This window comes from Mustela lutreola, chromosome 10, assembly GCF_030435805.1.
Source record: "Mustela lutreola isolate mMusLut2 chromosome 10, mMusLut2.pri, whole genome shotgun sequence".
NCBI classification, from domain to species: Eukaryota; Metazoa; Chordata; class Mammalia; order Carnivora; family Mustelidae; genus Mustela; species Mustela lutreola.
Window position 1 is genome coordinate 50953177 of NC_081299.1, and position 18739 is coordinate 50971915.

The following is an 18739-nucleotide window of genomic DNA, read 5'->3' on the forward strand; positions in this document are numbered from 1 at the left end:
TAATATAAAATTTATTATATATTTCAATGACCAATCTTTACATATCTAAATCAAAGCAAAAAGAAATAGACAAACTATCTGGGACATATAGAAGAAACATATTCTAAACAACTATATCCCTAACCTTTCTTATTAGAAATGTAACTTGCAGTAAAGTACACAAAGAAATTACTAAGATGAATTACCTCAAATTGAGTCTTTAAAAAATTATATAAATAACGTTTTAGCAGATTTGATTTAGCAAATACAAGCTGCTAGTGCAGAATTCCAACACAGAAATTTCTAATATATTGACAGCAGAGGTCATTGAAAGTACTTAGATGCTACTACACATTAAGGAGCCCTACAATATAAGTTAATAAATGCTGTATGAGGGGTGCCTCAGTTAAGCATCTCCCTTAGGCTCAGGTCATGATCTTGGATCCTAGCAGTGAGCCCCACACTGGGCTCCCTGCTCAGCCTGGAGCCTGCTTCTCCCTCTCCCTCCACCTCTCCCCTCTGCTCACTTGCTCTCCCACTTTCTCTCTCAAATAAATAAAATCTTTAAAAAAGAAAAAAAAGAAAAGCAGTATGAGATAGCCCCCTGGAAAAACTCCTAAAAGTAATAAAGATATGATGGTAAAACTAAAGCAGTATTTAAGACAAAAAATTTCAAGCACACGTAAATGATCTTTTAGCTAGAATGAATTTTAAAATTGCATCAACCAAAAAAAAAAAAAAAAAAAAAAAAATTGCATCAACCAAAATTCCTAATGATTCTAATCCTTTATACATTGTTGCCTAAAATGCCTTTCTTATATTAAATTTTTCTTAAACTAAAAGAAAGCTGCTTCTGCCACCTCTTTTTGAAACTCTCTCCTTTAAATAAAAAACTAGGTATCAACTGAACTATTTTATACTAAGAAAATATTAAACAAGTCTCAATAAATTAAATTTCTATTTTCTTCTTAAAAGATATGTTTAACAATTCTCAAAAAATTTTAAGTTATCTTACAAAACAAATTAAAAACAAGTTTCTGAAACCTAGAATTGTGACAAAAGACTATATTCAAACAATATACCCTTACCTTTTTCTTTTCCTTAACATCATATAAGGCCAAACTTGCAAAAATGGGTTCAATTTCAATTTCAAACCTTAAAGAAAAAAAAAGAGTTTAACCTTTCTTCATCTGTGCTATAACATCTATGCTACCCCTTCTTTCTGAAACACTTTTCCATGTATATCTATTGGTCTAAATCAACCATTACCTCCTCCAGGGTAATCCCATATATTCAATGTAAAAAACAAAAACAAAAACAAAAAACTAAGAAAACAAGTAAAAAAATTTCAGAGAAAAACAAGAGCATACAAAATTCTACCACATGGCAAGAACCAAAATAAACAGTTTCAGGGCCTATCCATCTAGATTTTTGTCTATGTATAAATGCATTTGGTGAATGAATTTTTTTTTAAGATTTTATTTATTTATTTGACAGAGAGAGATCACAAGTAGGCAGAGAGGCAGGCAGAGAGAGAGAGAGAGATGAGGAAGCAGGCTCCCCACCAAGCAGAGAGCCCGATGTAGGGCTCGATCCCAGGACCCTGAGATCATGACCTGAGCCAAAGGCAGAGGCTTTAACCCACTGAGCCACCCAGGCGCCCCTTGAGCAGTGATTCTTAACAAAGGACAGTTTTGCCCCCAAAGGGATATCTGGCAATGTCTGGAGACATTTAAAATTATCATCACTGCAGGAGCATTACTGGTATTTAATGAGTAGAGGCCAGAGCTGCGGCTAAACATTCAACATTATATAGGAGAGTCCCTGACAACGAAAAATTAGCCAGACAAAAAAGTCAATAGTGTCAAGGTTATAAAAACCATGTTCTTGGGAATGCAAATTGGTGCAGACACTTTGGAGAACAATGTGGAGATTCCTTAAGAAATTAAAAATAGAGATTCCCTATGACCCTGCAATTGCACTACTGGGTATTTACCCCAAAGACACAGATGTAGAGAAAAGAAGGGCCATCTGTACCCCAATGTATATAGCAGCAATGGCCACGGTCGCCAAACTGTGGAAAGAACCAAGATGCCCTTCAATGGACGAATGGATAAGGAAGATGTGATCCATATACACTATGGAGTATTATGCCTCCATCAGAAAGGATGAATACCCAACTTTTGTAGCAACATGGACGGGACTGGAAGAGATTATGCTGAGTGAAATCAGTCAAGCAGAGAGAGTCAATTATCATATGGTTTCATTTATTTGTGGAGCATAACAAATAACATGGAGGACATAGGGAGATGGAGAGGAGAAGGGAGTTAAGGGAAATTGGAAGGGGAGGTGAACCATGAGAGACTATGGACTCTGAAAAACAACCTGAGGGTTTTGAAGGGGTGGGGGGTAGGAGGTTGGGGGAGCCAGGTGGTGGTATTAGGGAGGGCACGTTTTGCATGGAGCACTGGGTGTGGTGCATAAACAATGAATACTGTTATGCTGAAAAGAAATTTAAAAAAAAAAAAAAAAGACATGTTTCACACAGCTCATTTTTTTTAATCCTAAAAGTATTATCAAAGTCATGGGCTGCCTGGGTGGCTCAGTTGGTTAGGCATCTGCCTTTGACTCAGGTCATGATTCCAGAGTCCTGGGATCGAGTCCCACATGGGTTCTCTGCAGGAAGACTGCTTTTCTCACTCCATCTGCCTACTGCTCTGCCTGCTTATTCTCTCTTTCTCTCTGAAAAGAAAAAGAAAGAAGAGAGAAAGAAAGAAAGAAAGAAAGAGAAAAGAAAAAAGAAAAAAGTTATCTCCTTGCTGGAGATAACATATTTGCATTGGATTAAGAATTTAATGAAAGGTGATTCACAAAGATTTGGACAAGATTTAGGAAGAACTACAGAATGTACAATTCTCTGGGGATAACAATAGCAGGGAGTCATTACCAATCCTTGACCTAAAGACGACCTTGGAAGTGGAAGCCAAAACTTAAAAAGAAAAGATACATAAGGGCCTTTCACAGAAACCGTGGCTTTTTGAGAAGGAGATGACCAATTGATATAACCTAGCAGAGAATGAGTAAAGGAAATAAATACCCCTGATTTCACGCTCTTCCACCCTCTGACTTCCTGCTGATGCCTCTCAGCAGGACTTAAAAGCAGGACTTAGCAGAAGCCAAAAGAACAGGGATTTTGGTGATACTGTCTACACAGCTTAACCTCTACAATGCCTACTCTGCAACCTCTTTACCACCTGTTAGTGTCACTCGCTCGAACTTTGACTCCAGTAGGTACGTGGTACCACACTTGATGGATTTTTTTTTTTTAAGATTTTATTTATTTATTTGACAGAGAGAAATCACAAGTAGACGGAAAGGCAGGCAGAGAGAGAGAGGGAAGCAGGCTCCCCGCTGAGCAGAGAACCTGATGCGGGACTCGATCCCAGGACCCTGAGATCATGACCTGAGCGGAAGGCAGCGGCTTAACCCACTGAGCCACCCAGGCGCCCCACTTGATGGACTTTTAATATGCATCTCTTCATATAGTTATAACCACAAAGGTATCCTCTTTTGGGCCATTTTTCTATTTCTTATTTGACATTTTCCTCATCAATTTATACTTCTTTATGAATTCTGTATATGGACACTATGTCAAATGAATGTATTGAAAATATCTTCTCCTTTTGTATGACAGAGAAGGAGAAACAGAAATCCAACTGTCCTGCCAATTTATTAAAAAGATAACCTTCCCCACTGTCTATACAGTTGTTTTCCCTTATGTGCAAAAAGTGTTCCAAGACCCCCAAGGACGCCTGAAACCTTGTGGATAGTATTGAGAACTATAGATACTATATTTGTTCCAATACATATATAATCTGTTTTAAGGTTTAATTTATACTTTAGGCACAGTAAAAGATTAACAACAATAACTAATAACAGAATAACTAATGCAACATATTGTAATAAAAGATATGTGAATGTGGTTTCTCTCTCTCTCTCTCTCTCTCTCTCAAAATGTCTTATTGTACTACACTCATCCTCCTTTTCCTTACGATGGTATGAGAGGATAAAATGCCTGTGTATGACATAAAGTGAGAGGAATGACAAAATAGGATTAGGCTACTATTGACCTTCTGGCCATACCTCAAGAAGAATCACCATCTGCTTCTAGACAGCACCGACCACTGGTAACTGAATCCATGGATAAGAGGGGGACTACTGTCACACCACTTAAATAGTAAATCAAAAATCCATAAACATATGGGTCTTTTTCTGGCTCTAGACCATTGGCTGGTTTATCTACTTATGTGTCCATGGTATACTGTCTTAATTATGTAGCTTCATATTAAGTCTTGATACCTAGTTTTATTTCATAAAGTGCTTCAAAACTGCCCTGTCTCCTTTTGGCCCTTTGCACATTCATATAAATTCTAAATTCACATAAAAATAAGCAAAAATGGATCAAAGGTAAAAGAAATGGTTATTACTTATTCAAATAACCTATTTTGTAACTTAGCACCATAAAATTCATGTATAATAACTTTCTCTAAATACTCCTGAACAATATTTAGAGATCCATATTGTTAGCATGATGAACAAAGGCTGAAAATCCTGAGGGGAAAAAACAGTGTGTTTCACATAAGAGAGGCTCCTCCTAAAGCAGGACAATAATTTTTTCAATGAGATTACATAATTTGATTTTTTTTTTTTAAAGTTTCAAAGCCTCTTCCATTATACAAAGGGAATTAATTCCACAGAGGTTGTTTTCTTCTTTTTTATCTTTTCTCTTTTTAATGTATACTCCTCAGAGGTTCAGTACATAATCTAAGTCAGAAAATTTTTAAAAAGCGTATTGTATTACTCCCATGCAATCAAACATATGTATGCTTGAGTTTGTCAGGAAATAGTATTTGAAGGATGTCTAGGTGGCTCAGTCAGTTGGGCATCTGCTTTCCTCTCAGGTCATGCTCCCAGTGTCCTGGAATAGAGCCCCTGCATTGGGCTCCCCGCTCAGTGGGGAGTCTGCTTCTCCCTCTCCCCACTCTTGTGCACTCGTGCTCTCTCTCTCTCCCTCTTCAAATAAATAAATAAAATCTTTTTTAAAAATTAAAAAAGAAAAAAGAAGAAATACCATTTGAGCATTAGATGCCCAGTGGCTACTAAGCCGCAAAAAGGCTGTTGTTGTTGTTGTTGTTTCCACTGTAAGTGCTCATTTATTTGAAATGTTGAGAATTCTGAAACATCTAAACACAGGCAATCTTTAATCACTCAGAGGCCTACCAAAACACACAACTAGTAAAATATTGGCTTATTCTTTTTAGGGTTTTTTGTTTTTTTTAAGTGGGGTGTATTTTTTCCTTAATTCCCCGAGAGGATGAACTGTTCCTGGAAGTACTCCAGTACTGGGTTGATGTGTGGAGTGGAGGGAGCAAGCAACCTATTCTACTTCCTAGTTCCAAAAATCCATTTAATATATCATCCTTGGCTAGAGAATACATCACATATTAAACTGATAAGAACAGATTTTAGTGTGGTGTATTTTAACACATTTGCTTCCATACAATTTTCAAAATACAGCTTTGAACAATTTTATCAACATGTGTGACTCTATTAGGACTTATAATCAATGTTGTCCAATAATAACGGCACCACAAATCTGTACTACATTGTTGCCTTGGAGTTTTTTGTCTTGAAGTTTTTTGAACCACAGAGATGGTACATGAGCTTATGGTTATGAACTCAAGAGGAGTCACTGTTTGGGTTTTGTTTTTTTTTTCCTGTTTCATATCTAAATTTCTCCCTGCTACAGCCAAAGTCATAACAGATAAATATCTCTACCACCTACAATATTACTCCTATAGAATCTGGTGTTAGGTACTTATACAAGACTCTGTTTCTACCCTGTTTGAGTGCAAGCTCTTTCTCTTGTAAAGTCCATTAAAACAGGGTTGGACATGGTGCGCCTGGGTGCCTCAGTGTGTTAAGCTTCTGCCTTCAGCTCAGGTCATGATCTCAGGCTCCTGGGATCGAGCCCCACATTAGGCTCTCTGCTAAGCAGGGAGCCTGCTTCCCCCTCTCTCTCTGTCTGCTATTCTGCCTACTTGTGATCTCTCTCTCTGTCAAATAAATAAATAAAATCTTTTAAAAAAACAAAACAAAACAAAAAGACCAGGGTTGGACAACAGCCCCAATGTAAAAATTCACTACAGAATGCTTACCCCTATGGAAAGATTTCCTACCATTATTAGGCTCCCAATAAATTCTTAGTTTTATAACAGCTTAGTTTTAATCCTTACTTTTTTATCCTGAATGTCTAGATTACTTTATTGCTGACTCACAGTCTTAATATTAAAAATAATTTTCTCATGCAGGATAAAGGAAGGTTAGTCTTAGAAAACAAATGTAAGAAAATGTATTTTCAAAAATGTATCAGTTTCTGTAATTGATGACTAAAATAAAACTATTATTTCTGACCCCTTCTGAAATCATAATGTGACTAAGTTCTTCCTTCCTTTAAACCTGAATTTTTCTTATGATAGAGAAATCACATGTATATAATTCTTGGTTCAGGACTTTTAGCAAGAGCTGAGCAAACTAAAACTAAAGATCAAAAAATTATGTGAAAACCCATTCTATATTTTATTCCTTTAAGGGAGAAATAATAAACTTAAAACTTTACTAGTCATTAAGATCATAAGTACAAAACCACAATGAGATGCCTCACATCCACTCTCATCAAAAAAAATAGATAATAAAAAGTGTTGGCAAGAATGTAGACTAGTTAGAAGCCCCATACATGCTAAGGGGGAATGTAAAATTGTACAGCTGCTTTGGAAAACAGCCTGGCAATTCCTCCAAAATTTAAACATGTAGTTAACAAATCAACCACAATTCTAATCACAGGTATATACCCAAGAGAAATGAAAACATAAGCTTGTATATAAATGTCTTAGCAATATAATTCATAATGGCTGAAAAGTGGAAACAACCCAAATGGTCATCAACTGATGAATGGATAAACAAAATATTGTGTATCCATCCAATGAAGTATCACCCAGCCATAAAAAGAAATCAAGTACTGATACATGCTATAACATACATATACCCTGAAAACATTACACTAAGTGAAAGAAGCCAGACCAAAAAAACATCATATACTGTATTATTCCATTATTGGGAAATCATTAAAATAAATAAATGTATATAGACAGAAGACAGATCAGTGGCTACTGAGGGCTGGAAGAACTGGGGGAAAATGGGGAAAGTAATGGATATGGGTTTTCTTTTGGGGATGATGAAAATGTTCTAAGATTGTGCTGACAGTGCACAAATCTGTGAATATACTAAAACCCACTAAATTGAACATTAAGCGAACTAAGTGAAGCCAATGGTGAACTACACTGGGTATACTTTGAGTGAACTGCAATGTATGATTATATTTCAATAAGGCTGTTATTTTTTAAAAAGTGGAAGTAACACATGCTCATCAAGTGATAAAAGGATAAACAAAATGTGTTGTATTTATAGTTTAATATTATTAGCTATATAAAAGAATGAAGTATTGATATACGCTACAACATAAACCTTGAAAACACTATGCTTTATAAACAAAGCTAGACACAAAGGACCACACATTATATAATTCCATTTCATTAATTATACAGAATAGGCAAACTTAAAGAAACCTAAAGCAAATTAGTGGTTGTTTGGGGCTGAGAGAATAGAAGTGACCACTAAGGGAACTTTTATGAACAGAACTGTGTCACCTGAAAATGTTTATATTGCAGCCCTAATCCCCAATGTGACTACATTTGGAGATAGAGACTTTAAGTAGATAACTAAGGTTAAATGAGACTATAAGACTGAGATCCTAAGCCAAAGAAGACTAGTGTCTCTATAAAAAGAGAAAGAGACCCCAGAGACACTCTCGTCATTCAGGAACAAAGAAAAGGCTACGTGAGGGTACAAAAAGAAGATAGCTATCTACAGGCCAGGAAGAGAGGCCTCATCAGAAATCCAATCCAACCAACACCTTGATCCTCAACATAAGAGTCTCCAGAAGTGTAAGGAAATATATTTCTGTTGTTTAAGCCACCCAATCTAGGGTATTTTGTTATGGCAGTCTAAGCAGACAAATACAGGTATGGAGCTTCTCTCTGGGGTGATGGGTATGTTCTAGAATTAGTCACAGTAATAGTTGTACAACTCTGAATATACTAAAAACCACTGACTTTAGCTTTCTAGAGACAGTGGCAGAGTAGGAAGACCCTAAGCTTCACCTCTTCCCATAGATACAACTAGATAACGCTCATGTAAGTATAAATAAACCCACTGGTTTATTTACAAATAACAAAAAAACCACCCTAAAACTGGTAGAACAGACTCTCCACAGCTACTTGTAGAGAAGAGGCCACAAAAAGAAAGTAGGAAGGGCAGAGACGAGGTCAGGAGCTAAATGGACCTGCAGGAGGGAGGAAAACAATAGGTGCAGAAAGGGGGGAAAAAACAAGACCATCAAAACAGGCACCCCAGACACAAGGAACCCACAGGGGTAAGACAAATCCCTATAACGTTTGGCTTTGAAAATCAGAGGGGCCAAATTTTACCAGTTCTTACCATCTGTGGGGCTTAACACCCAGAACTTTAAAAAAATCAGCAGCTAGGCTTTGGGATGGCCAGGAAGGTGAAAGGAAACTGAGTCCCTGCTATTAATGAGACAACACAACAAAGAGTCCCTCAGTTTTGTTTTTTTTTTTTTTATAAAAGACTTAAACTTATTTATTTATTTGAGAGAGAGAGAGAGCATGCATGCATCCATGTGCAGGGGCTGGGAGGTGGGCGGAGGGGGGGAGACAGGGCAGAGGGAAAGGGAGAGAAAAACTTAAGCAGATTCCACCCTAGGAACAAAGACTCACTCAGGGCTCGATCCCAAGACCCTGGGATCACAACCTGAGCTGAAACCAAGAGTCAGTTGCTTAACTGACTGCTCCATCCAGGCACTCCACCCCCTCAGATTTTATAACATAGATGTAGCAGCTTGAAAAATTTCTGGTGTGTGGGGTGCTTGGGTGGCTCAGTCAGTTAAGCATCTGCCTTTGGCTCAAGTCACAATCCCAGCATTCTAGGATCAAGCCCTGCATCAGGCTCCCTGCTAGCAGGGAGACTGCGTCTCCCTCTTCCTCTGCCCCTCCCTCCCACTCATGTTCTCTCTCTCTCTGACTCTCTCTCTCAAATAAACAAAATCTTTAAAAATAACCTTAAAAAAAAAGGAAAAGAAAAATTTCTGATGTATACAAGAGGGAGATTTGTTTACAAATCTTGGAGCACGTGCAGGAGGTACAGGGATCACTAGAAGACCTCTCCAGGAACAAAGAAGCTGGTGGGTACCATTTCCCTCTCCCACCCCCCAGCCTAGATACCTGCAGAAACCAACACAGTGCCAACTCTCTACCTAACTTGCTAAAGGGGCAACATGTCTCTTCATTCTCCGGCAGACCTGCCCCCTAAAATATGCCCTTGGATAGAACCCACCCAAAGCAATGCCACAAGCCTGGTAGTGTGCAAAGAGCTTCAACAGAGGCCACAACTCCTCCAAAGTAACCCCTACACTGGGGAAGGGAAAGATAACCACACACACCAACTCCCCTGTGGCCCCAGCAGTGGGGCTGGGAGCAGACAGCTGGTCTGACCACAGGCCTCATCTAGCAACAAAAGCTTCTCGGGAGACAACACAGGGAAAGTGCCCACAGTTCAGTGCACTTCATCCCTGGCAAATGCCTAGTCTTACTCAACTTAAGCCCAAGGCAGCCCCAGGCTAACCCATTAACAATATGGGACCAAAACCTGCCCACAACAGGCAAAAAGAGTCTTGCAGATAACGGAACTGTGAACTGCATCACACCTCGGAGATCCCCTGAATTACTGGATTCTGGTGAAGAGGGGACAGTGCACTGCAGGGTACTATAGAACCCATTCTTCATGACACCACTACTTTCAAGAGCAGGAGATTTGGCTGACTTTCCTAACACAGAGACAGACACAGAGAGTTAAACAAAATAAGGAGAAAGAGGACTATGTCCCAAATGGGGGGGGGGGACAAAATCACAGCAAGAGAACCGAACAAAACTAAGGTAAGAAATACGCCCAATAAAGAATTTAAAGTAATGATCATAAAGATATTCATGGGACTCGAGAAAAGAGGGGAGGACCTCACTGAGACACTCAATGAAGAGACAAAAAATATAAAAAAAGAACCAAAGATGAAGAATTCAGTAACTGAAATTAAAAATACACTAGATGGGGTAAAGAGTGGACTAGAGGAAGTAGAAGAAGGGATCAATGACCTGGAAGACAGAGTAATGGAAAGCAATCAAGCTGAATAAAAGAAAGGGAAAAAAAATAATAAAAAATGAAAAAAGACTTACAGAATTCAGTAAGGCCATCAAGCATAATAACATTTGCATCAAAGAGACCCCAGAAGGAGAAGAGAGAGGAAAGAGAGCAGAAAATTTATTTGAAGAAATAATAGCTGAAACCTTCCCAAATCTGGAGAAGGAAGCAGAAATCTAAACTGAGGAAGCACAGAGAGACCAAGAAAATCAACCCAGGAGGTCCATACCAAGACACACAGTAATTAAAATGGAAAAGGTAGTGATAGAGAATTTTAAAAGCAGCAAGAGAAAAGAAAACAGTTACATACAAGGAAAACCATATAAGGCTACCAGCTGATTTTTTAGCAGAAATTTTGCAGGCTATATTCAAAGTGATATATTCAAAGTGCTAAAAGAAAAAAAAAAAAAACCTGCACCCAAGAATACTTTATCCAGCAAGGCCATCATTCAGAACAGAATGAGAATAAATATGTTCCCAGAAGACTAAAAGTTACAAGAACTCATCGCCACTAAACTAGCCCTACAAGAAATGTTAAAGGTGATTCTTTGAATGGAAAGGAAAGACCATAAGCAGGAGTAAGAAAAGTAGGAAGCACAAAAGCACTAAAATCAAGTATACTTATAAAAATCAGTTAAGAGACTCACAAAATAAACCAGTAATAGATATGCAAAAAGTAAAGAGAAAGGAATCTAAGTATATCACTAAAGAAATCTAGAAAATCGTAAGAGAAGTGAGCAAGAGGGGAGCCTGGGTGGCTCAGCTGGTTATGCAATCAACTCATAATTTTGGCTCCCATCATGACCTTCAGGTCATGAGATCAAGCCCCATGTTGGGCTCCACACTCAGCCCATGAGATTCTCACTCTCTCTCTCTCTCTCTCTCTCTGACCCTGCCCCCAATTGTGCACACTCTCTCTCTCTCTCTCAAATAAATAAATAAATATTTACCCCCCCAAAAAAAGAAGTGAGCAAGAGAAGAAAGGAAGGGAGAGAATATAATGCTAAGTGAAATAACTCAATCAGTAAAAGACAAAAACCAAATGATTTCAATGATATGTGGCATTTAATAAACAAAACAAATGAGCAACAAAAAGAGATAAACCAAAAAACAGACCTAACTGTAGAGAACAAACTGATAGTTACTAGAGAGGAGGTGGGTTGGCAGATGGGTGAAATAGATGAAGGGGATTACAAGTACACTTAACCATGATAAGCACTGAGTAATACACACAATTACTGAATCACTATATTGTATACCCCCAAACAGTAATAATGCCATTTGTTAACTATACTAGAATTAAAATTTCAAAGACAAATAAGTAAACCACTGACTTTTAAAAGGGAAAATTTTATATGTAAATTATATCATAATAAAGCTGCTTAAAAAAACAAAAGATCATAAGAACTGATATTAGCTGTCCTCATATTCAAAAGACTCAATACACTAAAACACTAACAAGTGTCTAGATAAATCTAACTAAATATATAATGCCCTGACTTTCAAAGGAAGAAAACTCTCCAATTTATCCAGAAGTAGAAGTGGTTTATCCCTATGAATTGCTGCTTTTAGAAAGTCTATGAATTGAAACTTCCTTTTTCTTAAGTCAGAACTACCAACTAACTATGATATTAACATGATATAAAGAAAAGAACATAGAGTTGCTTTTCTGTTAGTGGGTGCAAAACAATGAGCATGCCTGTTAACCTCTGTTAATATTTTAAAATCCTGGTTTCCTCATTTGTAAAATGAATAAAATATCTACCTTATACAATTACACTGAAGACAGGATGAATTAAAATAAGGAGAAATTAAAATAAGAGAAAGCACTTTGTGAAACAATATAAATTCAAGATAAATCATTTTGATGATGTTAGATCAGAAGTCACTTAACTTTTTTACATAAAAAAATATGTACTTCAGGGGGGTAGGAAAAGAATAAATGAAACAAGATGGAATCAGGAGGGAGACAAACAATAAGAGACTCTTAATCTCACAAAACAAACTGAGGGCTACCGGGGGGAGAGGGTAGGAAGAGAGTGGTTGGGTTATGGACATTGGGGAAGGTATGTGCTATGGTAAGTGCTGTGAAGTGTGTAAACCTGGCGATTCACAGACCTGTATTCCTAGGGCTACTAATACATTATATGTTAATTTAAAAAAATTTTTTTAAATATGTACTTCAAAGTCTTAAAAAAAAAAAAAAAAAACCCACAAAGCCTACTATGTAACAAATGTATAATCAAGAGAAAAGCTACTTTGCCTTTATAGTCCCCAAGCCAAGTAGAGCATCTGGCAAACACAAGATATATAGGAAATGCTTTTCAAGTTTTAAGACTAATTATATATAGCTGTGACAAAGAGTCATCTCCACCTGCGAGCCAAAAATGCTCTTAAGCTCAGTTTCATAGATTAGTTTTAATGCTTAGTAGTCTTTAAAATTATGTATAGAACAATACTTCTCAAATGGACACAAATAAAAGCATAAAGTCTATTGTGATTTTGTTATACTAACACTCAAAATGTTATCTGAAAAATAAAAGTTATAGAGTAAACAAAATGAATACTCACTTGAGTGATAAACATTTTACAAGAAGTCTTTGACCAAAGTGCTCTTTGGGCACATCAGGAACACTAAGTCGTTCTATTGGCTCTTCCTACAAATTGACAAACAACATTGAAATGAACATTCTTACCACATTTCAACGCCTGATAATTTTTTAAGAACCTATTTTATTAATCTAATACTCTGAGTCTTCACAACTGAGTACAGAAAACAAGGATCAATTTACCCTCAAATAAGTCACTAGAATCTAAATGTGCTCAATTCACAGAAGTTACATTAGATTACATTAAATATATTCACTAAAATAAAAAGTATATTTCACTAAAATTATACCTATGTTTCTATTAAGTTTTATTCCCTACATTATTATATTACTGTATGCAGTACTCCCAAAATACCTATCTTAATAATCATCTGCTTCTTCATATCCAAGTATCTATACCTCATCTGGTGACGGGTGCAGAGCAAAGAGTTCCTTGTGGCGGTTCGATTTCCTTTGGTCATCATTCTGACGGTCTATTTCTTCATTGGGAGTTCGATCAAGTAAATTGGGAAGCAAAGCATCAGGAAGCGAATTTTTCAAGTCAAAAATACTGCAGGCCCAGCTACCCCTTGGAGTATCATCTATTGACATCGAACGTCTTTTAAGATCATCCTGTCATGCAAAACATTAAATATAAATATAAATATATTAATAAAGAAATTAAAAAATAAATTACTTTAAAATTATTTCTTTTAGTCATTTAAAATAGAGACATTACTTGCTCATCCTGGTAGCTGTTGCCATCTGGAGCTTCATCAGATTCAAAGACCTGTTTTGGCAAACCTTTTTGCCTTTCTTTCTGTTTATCTAACGTATTAGGATTAAATCCTGTTCCCAATTTATGATACCTATTCAAAATAAAATAGTTAAGTAAATGTCAGTTTTTGGGAAACTTTTCATTTCATCATTATGTAACAAGCCAACTATTCTCTGTATTATTTCTTTACATTAATAAGGATATATTCCAGCAGTTTTGATTGTGTTCAACACTGAACCAGAAGTTTAAGAGACTTCCATTCAAAGTTCCTTTACTCCAACTAGAGAGATTAGGAAATTCCAGACATTAAGTCATATTCTCCTTCTTTCTACAACAACCATGTATATCTAACTTAAGTTGTACTTTCAATCCAGATTTTTTTTTTTTTTTTTTTTCAGTTAAAACAAAGGATGGGAAGCCAGGTTAAAGAATAGAATGAGACTGTAAATTTTACTTTTTTAAAAGATTTTATTTATTTATTTGACAGACAGAGATCACAAGTAGGCAGAGAGGCAGGCAGAGAGAGGAGGAAGCAGGCTCCCCGCTGAGCAGAGAGCCCGATGCAGGGCTAGATCCCAGGACCCTGGGATCATGACCTGAGCCGAAGGCAGAGGCTTTAACCCACTGAGCCACCACGGTGCCCCAATGACACTATTTTCAGTAATGACTGGAACCCCATAGCCTTCTGGAGAGTGTTGCTTTTGGAGTGGACAAAGGATAGGCTCAGAGGCCACCTCAGTCCATTCCGCATGCTACAGAAGTGCCCTAAGAAAGACTGGTATTGGGTCAATGAGTAGTGTGTATAAGTCTGCATATATGAACTGTGATAGAACACAGAGCCAGAATGTTTTATAGGGAAGCTATGTAACTATAAAGTGAACTTTGGAAGGACAGTAGAAATTTATTTTGTAAAACTGGAATGCTAAGAGCTGATACATGAAGTCCAGGACCCTGGGATCATGACCTGAGCTGAAGGCAGAGGCTTTAACCCACTGAGCCACCCAGGTGCCCCAACAGTATAAATTTTTAAAAGGCAGAAAAATATAAAGCATCGAATTTTTTTTTTTTTAAAGATCTTATTTATTTGACAGAGAGAGATCAGAAGTAGGCAGAGCAGCAGGCAGAGAGAGAGGGAGAAGCAGGCTCCCTGCTGAGCAGAGAGCCTGATGTCGGGCTCGATTCCAGGACCCTGAGATCATGAACTGAGCCGAAGGCAGAGGCTTAATCCACTGAGCCACCCAGGTGCCCCATTGAATTTTTTTAAAGATTTTATTTATTTATTGGATAGAAAGCAAGAGAGCACAAGTAGGCTGAGCAACAGACAGAGGGAGAAGCTGGCTCTCCACTGAGCGGGGAGCCCGATGCAGGATCTGATCCCAGGACCCCAGGACCATGACCTGAGCTGAAGGTATCTGCTTAACTGACTGAGCGACCCAGGCACCCATGAAGCATTGAATCTTAAAATTTCAAATAGTCAAAAATAAAAGTTCCTATATATCATCAAGGATAAAAGATCTTAAACAAGCTACAGCTACAGACTTTAAAAAGGAAAAAAACATGGGGCGCCTGGGCAGAGAGGCAGGCAGAGAGAGAGCGGGAAGCAGGCTCAGGTCATGATCCCAGGGTCCTGAGATCGAGCCCCGCATCGGGCTCTCTGCTCAGCGGGAAGCCTGCTTCCTCCCCTCTCTCTCTCTGCCTACTGCCTACTTGTGATCTCTCTCTCTCTGTCAAATAAATAAATAAAATCTTTAAAAAAAAAAAAAAAAAGGATAAAAACAGCAAGATCTACACCATTGTATACATATATCAGTTAACATATATTGCTACATAATATATATATTTGACTTAAAATAATTCTTAAATTAATGTAACCTTCTTTCCTAAAAATCCAATACCCAAGAGCATTAAACAGACATTTAGGTCAAAGAGCAATTATAGGGAGCCTGGGTGGCTCAGATGGTTAAGCGTCCGCCTTCGGCTCAGGTCAATCTTGGGGGTCCTGGGATGGAGCCCCACATCGGGAATTCCTGCTCAGCGGGGAGTCTTCTTCTCCCTCTCCCTCTGACCCTATTGCTCTCCTCATGCACTCTCTCTCTCTCTCTCTCTGTATCTGCCTCAAATAAATAAACAAAATCTTTAAAAAATTTAAAAAAAAAAAAAAGAGCAAATACTGTTCCACACCTCATATAGCCCACCTGGGGAAAATTTTAATTGGAGCAAAAACAATTATGATTACAGAGGATGATATGGTTCCTGCCACCACTGAATTTATGAAATAGTAAAGAATCACACTTGATACGAATGATTCATATTGTGTCTTGTTGCCAAAGATAATAAAATAGCAGCTACATGATGTTCATTATCTCAGTGAATCACAAAATAAAAGAAAGCATTCTTCTCTGAAAGAACTAAAATAAAGATATTCAATATAATAACATGAAAGGTTTTATCCTTCATAAAATGTTTTAAGTTCCTTAATTTGTAAAATTGCATGCTAAGCCGCTCCTATAAACTAGAAGTGTGTTCAATTCTATCTCCTTTATGTCCTAAAATATTGACAGAATAATTCACAAGAGATGAGAAGAATGACATGATTCATGATCAGTATTCTTTCTAAATTATCACTCTGACCTCTAGCTGATTGCTGTAAGACTTTCTATGATTACCCATCCAACCCCGCACACCATCACCACCATTGCTAGGACCTCGTCTCTCAGCATTCTGTCCCTCATTTATTCTATTCCAGCCACACTGACCTCTTTCCTTGAACACTTCTAGTATGGAGCCTTTGCATGTGCTATTCTTCCCTCTGCCTAATACTATCTTCCCCCAGATATCCAGAGGGCTCACTCCCTTACTTCCTTCAGGTCTCTTCTGATTAGTTTACAAAGCAGGAAATTGAGCCGCTCTTCTTGGATCTCCCTATCCTCCTCACCCTACTTTTTTTTCTCCATAAGAGTCACCTCCACCACACCTACTAGTATTTATCTGTGTTGGTTTATTATCCATGGCCCTCATCCCCAACTAGAAAGTAAGCTCCTCGAGGGCACAGATCTGTTGACTGCTGCATCATCACTGCTTAGCATAGTGCCTGGCACATTCCAGACTCTCAGCAAGTACTTGCTGAATGAATAAATAAATGAAGTACTTTCTGTCCCTATATCCTTCTGTGCTGAATTATAGACGAATGGTGTGGTTTCATCTTATGGAACACTATTCCACTCCTCAATCATGACCACTCCACCATTAAACCCATCTGCTGAATTTTTAATATTTTTTCACTGAAAAAAATATTAATTTCTAAAATAACTAGTTGATTTTCATATGTCTACCACATCCTTTCATATCTCCTTGAGGATATTAATTACACTTACAGGTTTTGATCTGTGTTCTATTAACTACTGCCAACTTTAACTTGTTCTGTTACTTGGAGATTGATAATTCTCTTTGAAGCATGCTGGTTTTCATTAAATTGTGGGCAATTCTGGGTTCTGTGCTCATTTTTAAATTCATAACTCCATATCCGCCTAAAAACACTATCTATTCTGCTCAGCCCATATCCGGCGGTTGTGGAGAAGAGGCAATCATGCTGTCAGGCAGAATCTGCCAGTATCCACTCTTCTGGGTCTGAGGGGCCTCTTCTTCCAAGGCAAGCCCACCCTGAGCACTATATTATCAGCTCAAGCCCCCAGAATCATTGCTCTAAAAAAAAGGCATAGATATCTCTGCAGGCATTCCTGTACACACATGGTACAGGGGTCAAAGTAACCAAATGTCCAACAGTTACCCCATTCACTACTTCTGAGCTTACAACCCTACCGAGGATTTTATAGATATCTTCTCCTTAGATTATTCTGTACTATGATTTTCTCTTATGTTCCAATCGCACCCTATCTTCCATCCTTCAGGGATACTTTAAAACCTGTAGCCCAACAGAAGTGTGCCTTTTGCCATTTACTACTGCAGATAATAAATAAAATAATATTTGATGTTACAGGAAAAACTGAAGCATTAGAACCTGATGTCCCTAGGTTCTAATCCAGACTATCCCACTTTCTGGCTGGGAGACCTCAAAGTCATTACTTAACTACTCTGAGCCTGAGCTCATCTGTTGGAACCTTAACTGAGACTGACTGTCAAGGGCCCAGTAAATGCTTGATACACAGTAAGTTCCCAAAAATGTTAACTACCTTACCCTCTTGCCTAAACCAAGGTCAGTAACCCCATGAGAATTAAGTAGCAGACTCCATGATCCTGAGATTAATGTTTTGCAACTAATCTCCTTATATTAAGATTTCTAATTAGAAGTCTCCAACATACGTGTACAGAGGTAAAAACCTGAGTTATCTGACACAGGAACAGTTTTCTTCAGTAATGTCTAAAATCTACCTATTGAAATACCTATCAAAATGGTAAGTTCATAAAAACAGCTCTTCTTTATAAAAGGTAGCAGACTGTGCTTTTATTAGGTCACACTAAAACTAAAAAGCATGTCAGCAGTATCCCCAAGCGATGCTTAGCACAATATTAAACCCACTGAAATAAGACAGCAGCCATAGGGCAAAACAATAAGCAAAGGATACAAGACTGTTTCTAGTACAATTTAGCACAGGTAACTTCATTTCTGAAAACCATGTCATAACAGAATTCTCCACTACTTCAGTAATTTATTTTTCTTCTAGAAAAATAAGGCTAAGAATTTTCAGTATGAAGACTCTTCATTATGCAAATTAAAATTAGCAAAGGAAACGTATTTTTTTTTCTTAACCTGACTTGATATCTCAAATACATTCATTAGAACAATAAATTTTGTGGTAGAACAAAACATTACTTTTTAAAAATATTTACCTGATTCAATATACTGGTCAATGACCTATAAATACTTAGTAAAGGTCTCCACCTTTCAAACAGCTTGATCTGGAAAGCTGGCTATTCAAATTAATTTAGCCACTTAAGTTTTAATAAAACTGGATTCTTTTTGAGAAATGCAAATTATTCATCAATA

At 37.5% G+C, this 18739-nt stretch overlaps 1 protein-coding gene and 1 pseudogene across 10 annotated transcripts in view; both read right to left on the reverse strand.

Moving 5' to 3' along the window:
* Positions 1-18739, reverse strand: part of DOCK7 (dedicator of cytokinesis 7) — a 218452-nt gene that overhangs the window by 160451 nt on the left and 39262 nt on the right. For all 10 annotated transcript variants that reach the window (XM_059137858.1, XM_059137856.1, XM_059137859.1 and 7 more), the window contains exons 5-8: positions 13696-13825; positions 13377-13589; positions 12940-13025; positions 1068-1134 (exon numbers count right to left, since the gene is read on the reverse strand). In XM_059137858.1, the coding sequence (XP_058993841.1) occupies positions 1068-1134; positions 12940-13025; positions 13377-13589; positions 13696-13825 (496 nt within the window). The remainder of the gene's footprint in view (positions 1-1067; positions 1135-12939; positions 13026-13376; positions 13590-13695; positions 13826-18739) is intronic.
* On the reverse strand, positions 5349-5528 carry LOC131810735 (U2 spliceosomal RNA; annotated as a pseudogene).